At 29.3% G+C, this 22,838-nt stretch overlaps 1 protein-coding gene and 1 long non-coding RNA gene across 3 annotated transcripts in view; one reads left to right on the top strand and one right to left on the bottom strand.

Moving 5' to 3' along the window:
* The first annotated feature begins 10,083 nt into the window (after window positions 1-10,083).
* Window positions 10,084-22,838, top strand: part of LOC132936673 (uncharacterized) — a 36,163-nt gene continuing 23,408 nt past the window's right edge. Inside the window, exons 1-5 of one of the 2 annotated variants that reach the window (XR_009663508.1) lie at window positions 10,084-10,316; window positions 10,394-10,534; window positions 10,628-10,740; window positions 11,277-11,417; window positions 14,298-14,386. This is a non-coding gene — a long non-coding RNA (uncharacterized LOC132936673). Of the gene's footprint in view, window positions 10,317-10,393; window positions 10,535-10,627; window positions 10,741-11,276; window positions 11,418-14,297; window positions 14,510-22,838 lie in introns of those variants that run through there. The other variant, XR_009663507.1, reaches the window with a different exon arrangement.
* Window positions 17,437-20,263, bottom strand: LOC132933129 (protein Mpv17-like). The gene is made up of 3 exons (XM_060999450.1): window positions 20,191-20,263; window positions 18,254-18,588; window positions 17,437-17,577 (listed from the first exon to the last, which is right to left on the bottom strand). Exons 1-3 carry the CDS (start codon window positions 20,261-20,263, stop codon window positions 17,437-17,439), a joined length of 549 nt encoding a protein of 182 aa, XP_060855433.1.

The following is a 22,838-nucleotide window of genomic DNA, read 5'->3' as shown; positions in this document are numbered from 1 at the left end:
GAAGGTTGACTATCTCATATAATATTTTGTCTAAATATTCATTTAATTTGAAGGCATTTTTAAAAAAAATTGTTAGTATGTCGAATATAAAGTCAAATAATAACTAAAATTAAAATGTAAAACCGATCATACACCTACTTACATTATACAAATTACGGGTCACCATGGTTGGACTGAGAGGTTTTTATGATATAAACTAAAATGTTTTGGTGCTGATGGGAGGGGGTTATTGGGGTAAATGTTTCAAACCCACGAATCACGACACGGGCGGCGGCGACAATGGGATCGACTATAACAATGGCTCAACTATTTTTCAACCCTTAATATCTCGTTGTATATCTCATTTTTTGTTTCAGCTTTTCACTATAACGTTTACAACATTGACATTTTGACAAATAACGATATTATTCATTTAACTTTTAGATTAAATATAAAAATCACTCTGAGCCCTTTCAACATACGTCGAACACCTAATCGATCGAATACGTGTTGTAATTAATAGTTTTTCTAAACAGGAAAAAATGTCTGTGAAAAAAGTTTTATTTTTCGTAAAATGAAAATCGTTAAAAGGTGGACTATATCTACGATACTAATACATTTTTTTTTAAAAAAAACAGTTCACAAAATAATGTTTGCCAGTTCCCAATAATTTACAGTAATAATATTATTGTTGTATCATATCACTCTTGTACTTCAGTGCGACTGAACAACATTACCTATTTTTTTATGTAGTATTTTAGTGGTTTTAAACGTTTTAGTTGAATGCGTAGTTATTTTGAATTTGAAGAGCGTGCGTATACGATTAAATTTGTTGGACCCGAGTGAAGTATATTATATTTTTCACTATACAGTATTATATAATGCCACCGTGTCCGTAGTTTAAAACGGTATTATGTGTATTAAACTCTGTGTGTGTGTCGTGTTCGGTGGGGTGTCCTCTTTTGGCTTTACGAACACAATAAAATCGTCCTTATATAGTCTATACTCGGTAAGAGAAAATGTCTTCGTATGCCTCCCGGGGAGCAATGTGTACAACATACTCGTATGATGACTGGCAAACTGACGCTAACCTTGTTTGTCGTGTGCATTTATACGATACATTTAACGGCGAGTTTCGGACCGTGAAATAACATATAATAATATCGTACGACTATAAATTAGGTACCAGAGGTACCTACGTTTTACCCATGTCAATGCGCGTTTTATAATGTAAACATTGTTGTCTAGGCACTCGGAGGACCTTTATGGACAATATGGATGTATATAGTTATAATATATATATACTCATCCTGTGCGGTCTAGAGCAGCGGTCCTCACTAGGATTGTAGAATGGGCCAAATGTAATTTTTGAAAATTATTTGCGGGCCGCATACATTTTTAATTATTTTTTTAATAATTAAAAACATAAAAATTATATACATATATTGTAAGGAAAGGGTATTGTAGGAAAAAGTACACGAATGACATAAATGTTTTTCTTGGATTTATAGTTGTAATTTTAAATTTCAATTCATAGTTTATTTTATACAAAATACAAATCATTCATATTATTAAATTTATATATTTTTTAAATTATTAGATTAATATTGATATTTATATAAATATAATTAATTTATTGGATTTAATGTTGTTTTGATGTTGATGGACGGTACCTTTCTGTTTCTTTTATAATTTTGTTTATGTCTACGGTTGTATTTGATGTTGAAAACCGCAATAAATCGTCCAAATGCACATCACTCAAAGGTCATCACTCTGTATTTGTTTTTTATAAATGTTACCTTACTAAAAGCACATATACGTATATGTCGATCCAAAAAATGTTAGAATATTACATTGTATTATTTTTACCATTAAAAATATCTTTTAAAGTTATGTCCTGCTGTAAGTCAATTTATTCACTTTTTAATAAACCAATATTGCAATTCATAATATTAATTTCAAATATTTCTTTTGTAGTTACTGCCCACGGATTTTCAATAAATCAAAATTAATTCCTTAAGTTTTTAATATCATTGAAACGACTATTCATTTCATTTTTTAAAGTGTACAGAATTACATATTATAACGACAATACGGGATAAAATACAAACGGACAATAAGCGATAACGGATAAACTGTTCATACAAGACTACGCGGTGGACTACTAAGGTGGAAATAAATAAACTCATAACCGTAGCCCGTAGGTGGCTACTTATCTGTCCAAGTGGTAATTCAATACAATTTTAAAATAGAAAGATAAAATGAATAAAAATGATAAGATAATAAGCGACGTTCATTTTATTCGCTGTTTATAGAATTTTGGATTTTAGAATGAACAGTTTAATTTTAGTGCGGGCCGCACTAAAGTTACTAAAGGGCCGCGTAGTGGGGACCGCTGGTCTAGAGGTTATGGTCGTACGATAAAATGTTTCATACAAAAGTTGTAGAGGAGGTAATTTTCTGCAAAAAAGGAACTATGACATTTTCACGTAAGAGTTATAGTCTTTGAGCTATAAAGCCTACAAAGTACATACTTTTAAAGAAATATACGGTCTAGAGGTACTTATTTGGGTTTCGAAAATACGACCGCAGTATGATAACACACGATAATATTATATTGTAGTTGAAGGTTCGTACGTATAAGAGTGGCGGACCGTTTTTTGTTTAGCTCAAACGGCGTGTCTAATGATAAGTTAATAATATGGACATTATGAATATAATATTTTATATAAATGTGTATAATATGGTGTGCGTGAGTGCAGGTGTGGTGCCAGCTTTGTTCGTCAGACGGAGATTAAATTTGTGGGTTTTTTGCGGAATTCGAAGACATTTGTATAATTGTACGGTTTTAATGGATTTTATACGGCTGGCGCCTTTATAATGCCATTATTGTACGACACCTGATACTCTATAAAGTCTGTATAATGTGTCATTATACAGGGTGATTCATAAAGCGTAAAACACTCATTATCTCAAAAAGTATTAATGTTTTTGAAAATATTTTTTACATAGTTTCAAGTTGTTAAAAAAACTATGTTTTTATTAAAAAATTATTTTTTTATCTATATAATTTTTTAAGTTTTTACTTTATTGAATGACAGCATAGAGTTTTAAATTCATATTCCAAAGCAGAATATTTTTACGCTTAATAAATCACCCTGTAAATGTGCCTAGACGAGGGCACGATTACAACGATTATTATGGTATTAATGTCTTGCATTCCTACCGGGGGAAAGTCGATTCGCAGAACCCATAATACCTAAGTTTCAAAAAAATAATAATGTAGTTGTAATATATTATACAGATATAAATCATACACGGGTATGTATATAAAACAGTCGCCTCCCCTTTCCATGTCCAAAAAAAATAATATTAGGTCTTATAGTTAATTTTACGAACTAGACTGTTTCTGATAACATTAATAATATCTATAAGTAAACATATTCATTTATTTAATATTTTAATCACCAAAAACCTTTCAGCAGTAATAATAATCGCCTATTTACATAATATAGACATATAGATAACAAGTTATGATTGGTCACGACTTTGTCTTACAAGTGCGTAACACGACAAATTTACGCTCAGCAGTTAACTTTTAGATTCATTATTAAAAAAAATTAGAGTGATTGTCGGCCAATTGTGAAACTTAATGGTAAGAAAATTAGTTAATTGTTTACGATAGTTCAATTTCTAAGCGAGTTTTGTGTATAAAAAATAACGCTATTTAAAAATGAGTTCCTATATATTCTTGTTGTATGCAAATACTTGACGTCCATTCCAGGGTTAGACAATCTTTTTCTGTATTGTGCCAAAAAATTGATTATATGTAGGTAGGTAGGTACCATAAAAATGTAACACGGCGATCTTAGCATTATTAATGTTATTTCGACACAATTATATTGTTAAGTAATACAATATTTACGACTTTTATGATTTATTTAATATTGAAAAACATAATTATAGAAATACTTGAAATTTATATCTTCTTTTATTTGACGTTAGTGTGCCATTCAATAACATCAAATATTTAAATGTGCCGCAAATGCACACGTACCTCAGGTTGACCACTCCTGGTATATACGGCAGTGGTTCAAACCCCCCTTCCCCTATATACGCCACTGTCTATGGGGCTGAGCGATTCCCCTGGATATTTATATATATATATATATTGTTTCCGCCGACTGCGATTTATTAAATAATAACTGATGTATCATATTATACAGATTTTTTTTGTTAAATTAATAGTATAAGTACACTATAATAGCTATAACTATAATAGTAAATGTTTTTTTTTTCAATTTAAATAATCGTCAAACTTTGTAATCCACAAAAGAAAAAAATCAATATTTCCCTAAACTTACAAATTATTTTACAAAATGTATAGGTATTATACAACCCAATTACGCATATGTTATAGAAGAAAAAACAATAGAATAAAATATAAACTCGTTAAAATAATAAACCCTCAAATAGTTTGAGGTTAAAACAAAATGATTGTTATTTTTACAAATAAGTAAAATTGTCATTTTTTGAATACCCAGTAAGAATTTGATGACATATGTTTTGATGTGAGATTTATATGATATAATATTTTAAAAAATCAATATTTTTTTCACTTGAATAAATCAATTTCAAATTTGAATTTGTAGAATAGAATAAATTATTATTTATAGGGTCAATGTCATCGAGTAGAAAATTTTCGTTATCAATAGTTGTAATCTTCCAATTTAAACGTTGGATATGAAGATCGGCGAGATCGGTACAAACATTGATTTATTATAATATTATATACATCAGTATTCGTAAATAGTTAAATTGGTTAGGTTTAATTTGAATTTATTTGTGTATTAATTTTTTGTGAACAACGAGTAAACTCTAAATTACAAAATAATATTGACATAGGTAAACTTAAATGTAAGCCTTTTAAATTTTGTTTTATTATTATTAAAATAAAAATTTACAAATATTTAGTGGACTGGCAGTTGGAAAAATCAACATCTAAAAAATTTCAGAGGAGTTGAAACGCGGCGTGATCGATAGATTTCTTACAGGTGAAAATTTAATTTCGCCGCAATTTGTGTAAGTAGGTACGTCCCTGTCTATACTTATGGACGATATGAACATTTATAAAATGTATTCAAGTGTGATGAAAGGCAGGGACGGGATCGGTCCATCGGAAAATCGGAAAATCCCCGATGGGCCGCTTTCCTACTAACTATAGTTGACGGGCTTTAAGATAAATAAATAAATCGTTGCTGCAGAACAATGGTGGCGTCTGAACATAAAAGGTAGGTAATTAGATAACAGTGTGCGGTTTATACGTTTTTGTATTACAGAATAATGTTTCGCTACTTAGATTTAATAAGTATATATATATATATATTTTTTTAATTGGTCATCAAGCCCGGCAACTATGGCCATTAGCTGTTTGTTTGTTTTAATTGTAGGGGAGGATACTGTTGGTTGATAAACACGTGTGTGTAGTTTTTTGGCAGATTTTCAAGTGGGCACCCGTAGGTATCTGCCACGCCCGGGTGGGCGCCACTTGTTCTCCGGACACCGTGACTTGTCCGAAGAAAAATGCCGCCCATGGCCGAGGAATCGAACTCGGGTCGACTGCGTCGCAGCCGACCCCTTAGTCGGCTCGGCCACTCCGTCCCCCGGTATATATATATTATATATGTTATTGTTATTATTTCTAAATTTTTGTATTTATTGGTAATTTAATTAAATCGGTCGAATTTAGTTTCAAAATTATAAAACATACAGTTTTTACTATAAATTTTATGGTGCAATACTGCATTCAGATTTTGGCCACCGTACCTGCTTACTATTACGTTGTACCGACAAAACTGAAAAAATCTAAATTTTTTTTAATTTTTAGTTTTATCGATTTTTTGGGTTTTTAAGTCTGTATAAAAAAAACTATCCATTAACGAGAGGTTCATAGGGCTTATAAATGATTCATCGCTGTTTGTATACTGTAAAGGAATAGCTTACGTACTCAATTCATGTATTAGTATATAAGTATCATTATACTCGGAGAGACAGTTCTCCTTGAGTTGTTATGGTCTCCTAGACGTAACCTCATAGTTAGAAACTATATCCTATTTTGGCAAACTAATCAAGGGGAGCGGCCAACAACAAGTCACGAGCGGCGGTTGCGAGAATAACAACTTATTGAACCAGCTACATACACCGCCCCGTCCATGCGCAGGATCCATCAAAGGAACCGACATCATATATAGGAGGGCTGGGAACACAGTAAAGACAGATGTACCTGGACCAGCAACGCAGAAGCGACTTCACGCCACTAGCCATATACAGGACGACTACTACTACTATTACCACGACGACGATACTATACATTTTATATTTGTTCTAATAAAACATTGTATTATAAATCTAATTTGGCTACCATTATTTCCAAATCATCTACATAGTGAATCCCTGGAGGGGCAGCACGTAACAATACCTACAATAGTTTCTCTAAAATCGATAATATATTAATAATATTAATTATTATTCATATCAAAAATGGTGATAGGTACACGTGCACATATTTGGCCATTTCAGTGATTATGGAACACAAATATTTATATATAAAAATAATAGAACCGAAACAGGTGCCTATAGAGGAACTATTCCAGTACATTTGACAACCATTGACAATAATGTTTAAATATTAATTTTCCAAAAATAAATGATCGCCAATAGGTATATGGCAAACGTAGATAGCTATATCCAATTCAGCAAACTAATGTTTCATTCAACAATATAAATTGTGTCAATTGTGATAAAGATTAAGTTACATAATAATTAAAAATCAAAAATCATTTTCATTTAGTAGACAGCGTACATAATAACATTATAATACAAAAGTAAAATAAAATATTTTGACAATGATGATGTATTTAAATGTATTATTATTATTATATACATTTCAAAAATTATTATAACTATTAAATATAATAAAATTAAAATATATAACCAGTGCCGGCGCTAGGGGAGGACAAATGGGACATATGTCCAGGGCCCCGCGCTTGTTAAAGGGCCCCGCGATTTTTAATTATCATCTTAATACCGCGAAACACATTTATATTTTATATTAACAAATTATAAATCTATACATTTATTGACTTATTGTAATATACTACACATGTATAATATTAATATTATTTCTATCATTAGTTATTTGGAAAATTATATCTAAATTTAGCCATAGACCATACTACAAAGTAAATCGTTATCGATACGACGAAGGAGTAATATTTTGAGGATACTCGAGTATTGTAGGAGTATACTATAATTAATAATATAAATATTTATTATCTCTAGAGTTATTGTTTTTTCTGTTCTTTATTTGGAAAAGCTCTCAGAAAACTCTAAATTAAGTTTTTAAGAAATTATTATTACAATTTAGTTTAGGTATAGTAGGTATAGCTGTATTAAATAAAATGTACCTACTGCGTGCGTATCTAGTGTATCAGGATTAGTTTTAATGTAGTTTATTGTCTACCGCCGCCGCGTACTTAGATATTAAACAATTTTTTATATCATTCAAACATTTTGATGATTTTATTTATTTTTTATTGATGTTTATATAAGTTGTAATTATTAAAATAAATATAAATGAATAAAATAATAGGCCCCCACAAATTTATTAACTTATAATTTTCAACACATGCATATTATTTTATTATTTGTAAATAATTTTTTGTTAACATATTATAATTAAAAAAAGAATAACTTGATATTATTATTTTTAATGTTTGAAATTCAAATAAAAACCACATTAATTTAAAAAAATCCTGATTTAAAAAAAGCTAGAATTTTGCCTTCCTCTGGGTACCTATTACCTATGTCCAGGGCCCCGCAATACCTAGTGCCGGCACTGTATATAACTTTTAAAAACCACGACAGATAAATTTAAATTATTTTATTAAAATTATTATATATTTTATTATAATAAAAAATCAAAAAAAACTACTTGGTCCAAAAACCAAAATTACTTTAATAAGTGTATAGCAAAATTAATAAATATGTTCCTTTGACAATGATAATGCTTATATTATATAATATTAATATTATATGTTTCAAAAAATATTGTAACTATTAAGTATAATAAACTAGAACAGTATAACTTTTATTAACCATGACAGATAAATTTAAATTATTTTGTTAAAACTATTATGGTCATCCCCGAGCACGTTACTGCAATAGGATTGCCAAATTTTTTACAAGGCCACATTTTTCTACACCGGGCCAAAGTTATAACAATGAAAATTGAAATTTAGCAATGTTGGAGTTATTTTTTACCTTACTATTAGGGATGAAAAATAATTAATATTTTAAGTGATAACACTGATTAAAGTATAATATCGTTATTCATTAATATACATTTTCTTTCTGTATCAATTATATCTAAGTATATCCATGTATATTCCTTTATTTTTAAAATATTTTTATCGTATGTTAACTATTTAAATTAATTCAATTTAACTGATACATCAGCTAACCCCAAATGGCGCCCCTGCCGACCGACGAATTCTGATTGTACCATTGTGCTTAAACTGCATTATTGCATTGTATTTGTGCAATATTCAATCTGCAATAGTGATTAGTGTTTATTACGATGTAATGTTATAATACTAGTTACAGCTACCATAGGGGATTTTGGTTTTTATTTGTTAATAAATAATAAGTACATAAAAATGATTCGCTGATTAAAAAAGTCATGGCGGGGGGGGGGGGGAGGACGACACCAAAATCTCTCTCCCCTCCGTCATTATACCCCCAGTGTTCGAATCGGAAAAATAAAAGAAAGGGGATTCAAAACCATAAAAAAAAATTAGCGTTCCTGACAATGACTAATCTCAACCTAACCCGTGGCCCCCCACACCCCCTCCCACCAACCACCATCAACAACATTAGATATATTATAATACGCCAATACCAATACCATTTACCTACCAACAATCAATAAATAACTTATCATTTATTAAAAATAAAAATCAATGTTCCACATTATTAGCACAATAGCACTTATAACTTATACCTAACTAATTATTAATTCGGTTATTAATTTTAAATTTTTAAGTCACACCCATAATTAATCACGAGTGTGGCTCACTTCAGTATTATTCCTAATACATCTAATCTAACCTAACCTATATAAGAAATACAATTAAATTAATACATTTAAAGAAACACACAAGCCAAAAAAAAATTTTCTTATTTTTTTTTTCAAATGTTAATAATTATTGTTCACATAACGAATAAAAAAAATAAACAATTTAATTTACGGATTAATGTGTGATTTTATGTGTTTAAGATGATAAAAGTATCAGAATTTCAATATAACGTTTAGTTTTTTAAATATTAAAAATCTTAAAAGTGATATTTTTGTTAAACGGCACGTTATGGCGATAAAATATTTTTTTTGTATTTTTACTATTAAAAAACTAAACGTTATATTGAATTTTTTGATACTTGCATCGTCTTAAACACATAAAACCACACATATAGACGTAAATTAAATTCCAAAAATTAAATTTTTAGGCCGTTGAAGCGTTGTGCGAAGCGAAAAACTTTTACACCTATATAAGATATGAAATTACGACGAGACTGGCCCAAATTATCAATTATCATAAAAAAAAAAAAAAACCATACATTTAATTTTACTATGTTATTGAAAAGGAGGTACAACTTAACGAAACAATGAAATAAAAAAAAATTCAATTTTATTTCAACAAAATAAAACGTTCCGTCCGCCCGTTCTATAAAGAAAATAATTAGAAGAAGTACGCTCGAAACAAAAAAAAATTAGAAGAGGAGCTGCAGCGTTACCCCTGCGACCCACCCTTATTCAAGCGCCGATGACGCCACTGGATGTCACCGCGTTCGGATATTTGAAGCACATAATAACAATATAAGCGACGAGGATGAAACGTGCCGTCTGCGCAAACGCGATGCGTGGATACTCGTCGCGTATTTATGCCGATAATTGCATTCTCCCTGGGAACTCACGAGTGATAGCCGGTGATACAAGTGATAAATATGTGACGAGTGTACTCACGCGCGCGCAGATAACGCGTCTCAGCCAGCGACTCGTCGCCCGTCGGCAGCCGTCGCTAATTTATGTGCGCGGGACGTGCCATAGTGTATTGTCGTCCGAGGCGTAGGTCGACCGCGGCTAGTTTTTCCCGACAATTTTCCATGAATTTCCCGGTCGGCCACTGTGAGAACGCATTGTGGAGACTCATATTATAAATGGCGGAAGACAACCTTATCACGGCGGTTCGCGACGGTGTTGATTGTCTCCGGTCCAACGAGTAAACAACAACATTATTACATTTAATTATTATTATTATATATTATTTTGTATTCAACGCTTTGCACGATATTTTAGACATTTGGAATAAATATTGCTGCCGACTTGGGTTGTGACTTTCTGGCAGGAACCCTAATAGTCGAGCACGAAGTCGGCCAGTCTGCGTCCGTCCGTCCGTCGACGGTTACCACTTACCGGTGTACGCAGTTACGGTTGCCGGTACGTATTTATTTATTGTCCGTATAGTTAAGTACTGTACGTGGTGAATTGTATATTGTGCTATTATAATTGTATTGCTTTAAACAAGTTTAGAAACCGGGGATTCAGCGCGCTCGCAGAGTGAGCTTTCCGGACTTGTTCTATCGACAAGCCCACCGATGGACTCTGGATTCGGAAACAATCGCTCACGCTAATGCCAATAGAACGTAAGATTATAATATTTTGTAATAGTTATTCCCCTCCAACACCTTTCCTTCTAACGCCGTTAGAATCGTATACTGCCGTACACTAACGCTTATACCGTTTAAGCTTTAAGAATATTATTTACCTATACCGTCCGAATATATATCGTGTACCCTTGTCTCTGGTCGGGTCGTTAACGCTGTAGTAACGTATTGAACAGAAACACATATACCTACTTAGAAAACGCGCCCGTAATTTGTGACGTATGAGATATTTTTATAAATGTACTCATTCACAAATGTAAGGAGCAGTCTGTGGGACTACTGATTACAACGTTGAGCTCAAGTATGAGCGATACTATATTATGATACATTTATAATATACTATATTACGAATAGTAGACAATTGCCTATCTTATTAGCTTGATATCAACGTTACGAGCACCAGAGTAATTAATATATTGTTTTTATACGCGCTTGTAGACGTTGTAGCCATAAAATGTTTTCACCTAACTAATTTCACGTAAATATGATATATACAATAATTGTGTAAATTCTAGGAGACTATTACAACTCAAGGAGGAGCCAGAATCAAGTTTGTGATTAGAAAATATGAATCGTGCTGTTTTCATTGTAACAACTAACAAGATTCATGTTCATAGTTGCAGCTCGTCAGAATATTGCATAATTAAAATGAATAGGTAGTTCATAGTTAATTATATTACACCTAATGTAAGCATTATGTATTAAGTTAGTAGCAATCAAAATTATTATAAAACAATAACCAGAAACATGTTTAAATCAAATTTTGGATAATAGTGTAATAAATTAAATTCATACAATCATATCAAGATATTGTTGTAATTTATCTGAAAACATTATGAGTTTGTAAATTTTATCAATATTGATATTTATTATTGTTCTCAGTAACAATATTTTTGTATTTTAAGAAGACGTAACACGTTTCTTGATGGCAAGAAAATTATCTGTGTTTGTACGTTGGTTTTTTACAATAATTCAGTTTTTAAGTGAGTTATGAGCATTTTTAATTTACGGTATATTATATACACATAACTTGCTTAAAAATTGAACTATCGTAAAAAACCAACATACAAACACAGTCAATAGTCTTACCATCAACATTCGTAATAGGTCAATTCATTTTAATTTTTAAACTAACGAAGCTACACGTGTTTTGCTGAGCGTAAATTTGCTATGTTACGCACTTGTAAGATGGGGATAACAAATACCAGTGTTACGTCTTCTTAATTGTTCAAAAGTCTAAAATTCTGTTAAGTTTTTACAAATATTATGAGGTAGCTGGCATGTTTTGGGTGTTAAAACGCCCAGGGGCCTCAAATTGTATTAAAGTATTAAATTAAAACATCTCCCCCCTTTAATAATTCCTGGATTTGCGCCTGCTAGGTAGGTTAAACAGTATAATGCCATTGTAGATTAATTGTATTAAATTAAAATATTTCACATTATAATATAGGTACATAGTATTTTAATATTAATTTGATGACAGATTAAATTAAAAATAAACAATTCATGATTTTGATAACATTTTATACTAACATGTTCAAAACTTTTTAGTAATTTTTAACGAAAACAAAATTAAAAACAACAGAAATTATGATACCTTGATTGGCTTGATTATTTGTTGGTTTTTTAAGAAACAATGTTGCACAGGTCAATTTATTTAAAATTATGTGTTTGTATAAAAAACCTATTTTATAGTCACTAATTTTTGTACTCCTATAATTTATTATCCTACTATAAAAATGTATCGGTAATATTCATAACAACAAACTCAACTCATTCACATGATTTAATGCATCAATGCCTACATGCTCCGGTAATATTACAGTATTTATATTGTAACTGTGTAGAACTAAAAACTAAATTTTTATATAAATTATTTATTATCCCTTAATATGTGTTTTGTCTTTATATTCAGACAATTAAAACAAATCTATGTAGTAGATTGTACTATGATTGTGCTAAGAATATGTTCAATTATTTGCTAATAATATAGTAAAATTGTATATTATTATAAATGAGAACTTTGTTGTAACTTATAAATTATAATTAAAGACCGGATTTATTTGAATTTTAAATTGTAAAATATGCAAACAAACATGCACTAAAAAAAGTCAAAATATGTAATAAAAAAAAATGCCAAACATACACAGTAAAATTTCAATTTTTATTTAATTTTATATTTAATTTTAATTTTGCAGTGTTAATTATTTATTAATTTTATTACAATTTTTATAAACAAAAAGTAAAATGTATAATGTAGCACTAATATGCAGTACAAAATAGTAATTTGTTAAATTGTAATTTAATTTTTAATCATTAATTGATTGCAAGTAAATAACATTTTAATAAGTATGATAAAATTAATTCTTTGCAACGTAAAATATTTGATGTATAAAATTAAACGTACATAATATAATCTATTTTTTTGATCAGCACCTTTTTGGACGTTATGTGTTTATTTGTATGCTTTTTTGTTAAAATATGCAGACCCTGCACTAATGTCGGAATTTGCATAAATATGCAGTACCTAAACAATTTTGATATTTACTCAATTAAGTAATAATTTATGGATAATCACTTATTGCATGTATATGTTGTTGGAAACAACAACATACATTTTATGCAAAGCCCTGTCTTTAATTATGATATTCATAGCAGTCACACATACAGGTTAGGTTTCTCCAAGCTAGTAGGTATTTATACTAAAAAGATTTATTTTTATAATTGCATTAGCTATATTTAGTAATTTATATGTTTAACTTAATTATAATAAAAATACTTATTGTGCACTGTAATAGCATACAATTATAATTTGACAAGTAAAATTAGTTAATATAAATTGATTAAATCTCCTAATGTTATAGATCTTAAGTATTATAATTTATAACAGTTAATTAATAATTATTGAAAAATCAAAATTTAATTTTGTCCTATTAATGATTTTTCTTAAATACCAATTTCCTATAAAAATTAGCAAAAAATTAAAAGAAACACTTAAACCTTAATTATTATTAATAAGTAATAACATTTAATGTTTATAATTAAAATACCATGTAATTACTAATTTGTTTTTGATCATTATATTATTTTTTATTTACATTTCTAGCTATTATAAGTATTAAATTAATAAGGTAGTTAACAATTATTATATTTTTCTCTATATTACACCTATCTTACAAGCTTCATAAAAAATATGTACATAATATGTTAAACAAATATTAGCATTATTTTCCAGTACCTAAACCTAATTAACGTTTATACACTAGAAACAAATTATTTTATAGTAGTATAAGTGTTAAATGTTATTCACTGTATGACAGACGTCAATGTTAATTCAATACATTATTGATTAATGGTGTTTAAACCAAATTCAACATTTTATATTTTAGAACCAATTTTCTTTATGACAAATTAATTATTCAATTTTATGTATATTATTATTGTTATTAAAATTACAATAGTAAATTTTATTTTTAATAATAATTAAACATTTACAATATTTAAAAATGTATTTAGATAATTATTTATTTTCACAGGAAAGAGATCCATGATATTTGCTGACATTAGCTAGCCGCCCAACTGGTACACTTTTTGGTCTTGCACTTCATTTTACAGTGATTCATTGGTAACTTTGCATGCCCATAAAACTGTTTTGTCATGCTGCTTCTATAAATTGTGTGTGCGTGTGTTGTGTGGGGAAGGAGAAATAATAATATTATAATATGTAATTTTATTTCTAAAATCTTAAATAAATACAAATACTAAAAACAACAACTGCTCGGCACTCTAATTTATCATTAATTTCAGTTATGGCAGTCATGTATTATTGACTACCTATTGTGTTAATTTTAGTGTAGTGTATTATAATTTAATTTGTTCGGTGTGTTACCATTTGTTTTTGAATATGAACAAATATGGATATATATAAATGGTCGCACGCCAAAGACAGAGTTTCAAAAAAAATTTAATTACCATAAGCAGCACAAGATCCATAAAATATTACAAATATGTTTAAAAAACCCGATGGAACTTGAACCACTAACCAAGCAATAATAAATAACATATCATAACTTATAGTATTATTGTTTGAATTATTTTTTCTCGTAAATTAATAAGAACTCATTTACACCTAACAATGGGAAATTTATCTCCAAGTTATTAGCTAGTCATTGCAGTAGTTGAAATTTATATTTTATGTACCTACTTAAAATAAATTAAGATGAGAAATAAATAGATATCAAAAGTGGATATATTTTCAGAAATGAAAAGAATAATATATTATGCACTACCTAATCGCTTAAAAATATTTTGTTATTTTAATTAAAATGTTCCTGAGCTTATAAGTTTTTAACTTGTATATTGATACAATATTTTTTATAATAAGTCTTTATATTTGTAATTTGTAAACTACGCTGTTAATTAATAAAAAAATGGTTTAATTGTAAAGATTAGTTTAAAAAAAGTGGGTAAGTGGGTATCACTGCTATATAGTTGGTTGCAAGTAGGTCACTGTAATGTATGGTGTTAAATTTTAATTCAATGATATATTATCATTGTATGCGAAAAACAATTCTGAGCCAAGACAGTTTGTCAGCCTAAGATATTTTATACTATATTCATATTGTTATTATTAACCCATTAACGCCGTGCTTTGCCATATAATAACATAGATTTTTAACAATCGTTTCTGAGGTTTAACAAATACGTTTTCAACAAAATGTTGATTAAAACTGGTAAGTTGAATTAATATTATACATATATTTTTATTTAGTAATATACTTAAGAAATTTCAAGTACCGACAAATAATATTTTTAGGGCATATTAGTTACGGAACAATTATAAGACAACTTAGTACTTACTCTGAAATACTTAAAAACGTACAAATTGTTATTATTTTTAGAAATTCTACATTTATAGTTATTGCAAATTGCGATTTGCGATTCAATAATAATTGACTATAATTGATAATGTATTAAAAACAAGAAAAAGTATTTAATCTACCTACTGATTTTTTTCAATACCTACTTAGAGCCTTACCTACTATATATGAATATATTTTCAATTTGCATTTATTATCATATTTTTTACGCAACAATTATAATTTCAGTTGATAAGGTCAGAATATTTTGTTGGACGCGAGCAGATTATTTTATGGGGTTTAGTAAGTTCCCACACTAGAAAAATTACACCCGTATGTAAATTCCCACACGAAAATTTATTCAGACTTAGGACTGACAACTTAAACTTTGTTGGTCCAAATATATAATGAAAATTAATGATGGTATAATGTGTAGGTTTGGTCCACATATTATTTGTTTTATTCGCAAGCGTTTGTAGACTTGTAGTAAGACTTGTATCAAAATTAGCACTAGCCCAAACACTAGGAGGAAACTATATCAATAACGAAATATCAGATTTTAACTTAAAAATAATTACACATTATGACTATGTGAAGGGTCTGAGTTTTCGCAACAAGCCAAATTAAATTAAATTACATTTTTTCTACTACTATTATTATTTTATATTTTTATACCAATACAAATAATATGTGGACCATACCTACACATAATATTATTAATTTTTATTATATATTTGGACTAGATTCAATTAAAAAATTGATTGTACTTTTTTTTTGCAACACAAAAACAAACACATTTTAACCAAACCAACTACGTTTAAGTTCTGAGTCTGAATAAGGTGGGAAGGAAGTTTGTATTCGGCGTAGTTTTTTTTCGTGTAGGAACTTACGTATGCATACCCTTGTGTGATTTTTACCTGTTATATCTCGTGTGGGAACTTACATTTGCCCTATTATTATTGTGAAAAATGAAACTTGAGTAAATAAATAATTGGTCTTTTTGAATGTTTTTTTAATATTTTTAAGGGGACATATATGGGGGTGTGCGGGGTATTGCCCTCCACGGGTTACTTTTTATGTAATAGCAAGTGGGGGCTACAGCCCCCCAACATTTTAGTCCTAGTTTCGCCACTGGTGCGTATCATGCGTACCAAATGTCTGTTATTAGTATTATTATTATATTATTATTTTTTATTCTTTTCTATGGTGATAAACAAAGTGTTAGAAATTAAAATCCCGCTTTAGCGGTTTTTCGTAATGTGTGGGTGGTTTTTTCCGTGGCATTAAATAACTATTGAGAAAATTGAAAAATTACTTTTCTAAAGTACCATCTTGAATTAATTTGCTATAAGATAAGGTACTATATGTTGAAATCGAAGCTTTTGTTAAACATTTTGTATTCAGGATAAAAAAAATATAAACACCATTGTAAAACCACTATTCACTAGCTTCAACGCTGCTCGGAATCTAAAAAAATTGTGACTTGTATTTTTAATATTTTTCATCTGCCATTGTAGCAATATATTTTAGGATTTTGTATTACATTTTCAAGCTTTTTGACACAACAAATATGAAATTTTATTGACATTTATAGAAAAAAAAAATGGGAAACTGAAAATGACAGACTAAAAAAAAAACACACATCATTGTAAAATCAATACATCCACTCAGAATCAAAAAAACGCATAGATATTAACTATAAAGAACTATAATATTATGAACTGTATCCTTGAACGCTTATTGAATATTACTTATAGTTTGATTTTATTTTATCAACTCTTAAATATAATTATAAATGCCAGAGTGAATTTAAATTCTACGGTTCTTGTGATTTTTCACCACCGACACTCATGAACGAGAGGTATGTATTCCAAGCTAGTGACACTATTTGTACGGTTAAGACCCTGTAATGTTGTGGAATAATGGTGAAATTCAATACTTGTACGGCTGGCCAAATCTAAAAAAAAAACGTACGGTTATATTATACAGGGTGATATCACTGAACACTCATTATTTCAAGAAGTTTAAGTGATTTTGAAAATATTATTTTACACGGTTCCAATAGTAGTTTACAAAACAACGTTTTTATTAAAAAAATTATATTTTTAAACACATTTCATCCCTAAATACTTAGACAAATATTCTGCTTTGGAATATGAAACTAAAACTGTATGTTATCATTCAAAAAAGTAAAAAGGATAAAAAATATTTGAAAATATAATTTTTTAAAACGTTGCTTTGTAAACGACTATTGAAACTATATGTAAAATAATATTTTAAAAAAACATATACACTTCTTGATACAATGAGTGTTCAGTGGTAAACGAATCACTCTGTATTAGGTAAATTTATTATATTAGGTATTTAATAAAACAAATTATTATTATTATTATTTTTTTTTATTGATCATTAAGCCCGGTATCTATGGCCATTATCTGTTTGTAGGGTTTGATCTTGGTGGTTGTGGTAGGGTTTGAAACTGTGAGTTTTTTTACGTGAGTGTTTGGCCGAATTTTTAATTGGGCACCAGTATCTGCCATGCCCGGTTGGGGCATGGCGACCTTTCTCTCGGGGCACCTTAGTTCACTCCGTCTCCCATAAAACAAATTTTACAACAAATTGTACGCGTTTACCGTATAACTGGTGAGCAGAACTTTCACATAGTTATCTTCTAGTTTCTTTTGTATCTGTGGCCATTCGTCGCCACTAAACACTCTGCTCATAGTCATTATAGATCCAGTAATAATTGGCGATGCAGCCAATTGGTCGACTAATATTTTTTTAGTCACTATCGGTACTGTTATTTTGGTTCCCAATCTGTCCAACGTTCTATACCACATGGTAAGTGATGGTCCAAGCGCACAACCGATCGACGCGTAGCGCACTGTACGTAACCAATCGATATCTTCCGGTTTACGGTTTTCAACCGTGCTCTGAGCAATTAAATCGCTGAGACCAAACATAATTCCTAAAATATAAAATGGTTATAGTATAATAAATTCTGTGGCTTGATGCAAAAAGGGACAATGTTAAATTTTAACTAAATTGAGATTATTTGACCAATGTCATTAAAATTTGCTTATGTTACTTGTGTCAAAAGGGCCAATGTCTCTTATGCTGTATGACCAAATTGGCATTGGCCTTTTTTACAATAATCAATTTATTATGGGCCTATGTCGACATTGGCCACATATTATTTATAGCCACGGCATTGGCCATTTCGAAATCGATTAATAAAGTTTATAAACGTAGAAGTTACTAACATTATGCTCAATTGAATATTATTATTAGGTTTTCATAAAAAAGTCAAGTTCTTTAATTATTAAAAATTGTTAATTAAAAATTTTAGTTTTTGCCCAATGTCAAACCAAAGTAATTTTATTATTTTTTCTGGGGGGCCAATGTCAAACTGAAATGTACATATTTATACTTAAAAACAAAATGAGAGTCATACAATGAAATAAAAACAAATTTAATTAACTAACAGAATTTGTAGAGTTCCAACATAAAATTTAAGATTTTTTAGTAATTTTTAAAAATTGGCCAATTTATTATTTTAAAGTCTTGAACATTGTCAAAATATGACATTGGCTCTTCTTGCACCAAGAATTATATATGGTGTCTACAAAAAGGGTTCATGACTCCCCCCCCCCTACAAGCATTACAGGTGATAACCAGAGCCCCGTGAGACTGACCAACAGTCAACACCCGATCACAAATTGAACCGTCAAGTTCGTCGAGGTCACGTTTGTCTGCAAGTTCCAAGACATTTCAGACTTTGTTCTGGGAAAATCGTGTACACCCACGAGAAAAAAGACACGGTGTCTAATTGTTAGATCAAGGTGGGTAGGCTAAAGTTGGGCTGGTTACGTATTTTTTGACAAGTCCTGTTTTAATGCGGTTGGAGCACACTGAATTTTTGGTAGTTTTAGGCCAACAAGCGGAAGATTAGTTTACGTACTACCCGATGTCCGATTATTATTTTAAAAAATACGTATGAACTTATCATCCCCTTTTCTAGGTTATATAGGAAACAAATTTTTGATTTTCGTATTCAATGAGGCTTAAAAAATATGTTTACTTTTTAAAAAAAATATGAAAGAATTTTCATTTTATACACTTACATTCAGTTTTAAAGCATCAAACAATTTTCCTACATAACCCAATTAAAAAGTTATCGAATACAGGTATATTTTCAAAATTTAAATCGGTTCATGGGAAGTAACTAAACTTTCTCTTATTGTATATTATTGCTATTTTGTACCGATTTTAAAAACGGAAAAATATAAAAATTCGATTTGGTGACCTGTGCAGTGTGCATGCGTGTGCTTGTGTGATACTATCGTAGGTTAGCATACTACATGTTACCATTGTCATTAGCCTAATGACCGATAAGGACACACACTAATGCCCATTCACTACTCACACAATGACACCGTTCAAACATACATGTAATATAAACTGCCTAAATATTACAACTTAAAATATGAAATGTTCGAACCCCCTTAACCATATTACGTAGGTCCCTGCCGATCTACTGCTTATAATATTTTATATACAGTGTATAAACCTGTTTGAACAAGATTGGTCCGTATTGGATATTTCTGGCTGCAGGATCTGTAGAAATTAATTATTGCTGCCATTATTATTGTTCGTCGTCGTTGGCGTTAATTCATATTCTACCATTACTGATTGCAGTTTTACTTCCGCTCTTAACGGCCTGTACAGATCAAAGTAATCTACGTATATTATTAGGGCTCGAAACTCAATGCACTTAAAAAGCACTAAATATGCATGCTTTTATGCGCTTAAAAAAATACAAAATATATGCACTTATTTTTTTTTTAATGCAACATTTTCATAAATATAAATATTTTACTAAACTAAACATAATTGCCAGGTGTAAATAATAAATATATAGTTAAGATAAAACAAAATAAATAAATAGTTTTTAAACTGTTTTCCAAATAAGATAAATTTTCTTTTAAAATGATCCCGATAAATGATATACCAGTGAAGCATTAATAAAAATTAATAAAACTTGGAATTTAAGAATCACAATACAATAATACCCAATGAAAACTCTTAAAATAAATAGGTATACTAATTTTTTTATTGCAACATTTTCAAATTTTACTATCAATTTATTATTATAATCATTAAATATGTTTTAAAAATGGTAAAATTAAGAAATATGAGCTTAAAATAAAATCAATTACTAAATATGCAAAAATGTGCACAATAAATTTTTACCTAATATGTATTTCCTAGTGTGGTGAAAATAATTTCAAGCTCACTTAGCAATAAACTGAATCGCCCAATCAAAACATGCAAATGCAACAACTTCAGAGCCTTAAATTTATAATATAATACCCTTAAATAATTTAAGTGTACTATTAATACATTATACATTGTAGTTTTTTTTTCAATAATTTGTTTCAGTTTATTTATTAGTGGTTAGTAACTATAATATCAATGCACGAGTTAGAAGCGATTATAATTTATCGCCACAAGGTCACCACAAATGTTGATTCGACCATAACTATTGTCTATTAAGTAAACTACATGTAGGTACTACACGGTGTTTTTAATTGTATTTAAACCGTTCTGATTGCAACTATGTTGTTGTAATCACCGGTTGATTAAATTTGTTCATCTTACCTATATCTGAAACGCCAGCGCACACAGCAAAGCGTTCCGAATGATATTATTATGTTAGGCACACACTAATTCTGTTATGAATTATTTCGTTTCAAAATATACTTTTGAAATATATTCTCAACTGTTCGTAATATTACAAACATTGTGTTGATTTCGCTTAGCAGTCGTAATTGTTTATTGTTTAATCGTGACTATATTATATAATATCACTATATATAAAAAATGGATCCCGTTTCCCTTGGTCATCGCATCACGCATGAACGGCTACACCGATTTCACTATTTTTTTTTTTCTTTTGTGTTCGTAATTGTCAGGAGAAGGTTCTTATGTAATACAATTTTAGAAAAATCCACCGGAAAAGTAGAAAATTTGGATGTCAAAAAATACAACAGTGGTGCCATCTGTCTAGAAAAAAAATAAACTAAATAATAAAAAATTTAGTTAAATATTTAATATAATATTATATTGGTTAATCGGGCGAGTTTGTTGATTTGTATTATTATTATGAAACTACTTATCAGGTCTTCTTAATTTTTTTTTAAACGAAAGAGTATATCATGGAGAAGGGTACTATGAAAAGTAGGAAAACTGGATGTCAAAAATACAACAGTGACGCAACAGGTTAGGTTAGTATTTTGTATTAATTGATTATATTAATCCACCATAGGTAGAATACGACAAACTTAGTATAGCTTTGATACTTTAGAGATCATATACTTACGCACAAACAGCACGGGGTCCGCGATCTAACGCAGGTAGATAATAATATACAGCTGCGAATCAACATTTTTATTCTGGACAACGGAAAAGTTAAGATAAATTTTGAACACCATATACCAAATATTAAATAACGAATTGAACAAAGTTTGAGTCATAAAAAGTTGGTATATTTAACGGGCAACGAAGTGCACGGGTTTAGCTAGTTCAATTATAAATAAACCAATATTAAACCTATTTCTTCTTCTAAGATAGTTTATTATGTATTATATAATAAATAAAATCCTAACCTTACATGCGTATATAATATATTATATATAAAAAAAGGTGGACTAAGTGGATGTCACTCTGCTGTACAGTTAGGTTACAAGTGGGTCACTGTAATGGATGGTGTTAAATTTTGAATCCAATTAAATAATATCATTGTATAGAGAAAAACGATTAAGAGCGAAAACGGTCAGTCAGCCTATGATATTACCAAGTATATTTGATTGATATTATTGTGAAATAAAGTAATTAATATATAACCTATTTACGTGGATCGCTTGTTTTAAATTTTCAATCCTTAGCCATAAAAGTTAAATATTTCATAACATTTTTAACTACAAAATAATTTATAAATTATAAATTTGATAAATATAGTCAAAATTTTGAACTTTAAATAGCTTATAAAAATAAAATGTGGCTATGTATTTTTAATATTTTTCAACTGCAATTGTAACATTATATCAGGAGCCTTATATTAAAATTTTCACGCTTTTTTACCCAACAAATAAAAATTTTATTGATATATATAGAGAAAGAAAAAACTAAAAAAATGAAAACTGACAATGTCCGTAA

This window comes from Metopolophium dirhodum, chromosome 1, assembly GCF_019925205.1.
Source record: "Metopolophium dirhodum isolate CAU chromosome 1, ASM1992520v1, whole genome shotgun sequence".
In the NCBI taxonomy this organism is placed as follows: domain Eukaryota; kingdom Metazoa; phylum Arthropoda; class Insecta; order Hemiptera; family Aphididae; genus Metopolophium; species Metopolophium dirhodum.
This window is presented reverse-complemented; position numbering and strand designations above follow the sequence as displayed.

Bases quoted from the DNA above. Each gene is read 5' to 3' on its own strand.
- LOC132933129 (XM_060999450.1), bottom strand. From the start codon at position 20,263: ATGGCAGCAATAATTAATTTCTACAGATCCTGCAGCCAGAAATATCCA. The intron at 18,589-20,190 runs GTTTATACACTG...TTTATATTTTAG, and splicing joins GACCAATCTTGTTCAAACAG to GAATTATGTTTGGTCTCAGC. The intron at 17,578-18,253 runs GTAAACGCGTAC...TTTTTTTTTTAG, and splicing joins TTCTGCTCACCAGTTATACG to ATTTGGCCAGCCGTACAAGT.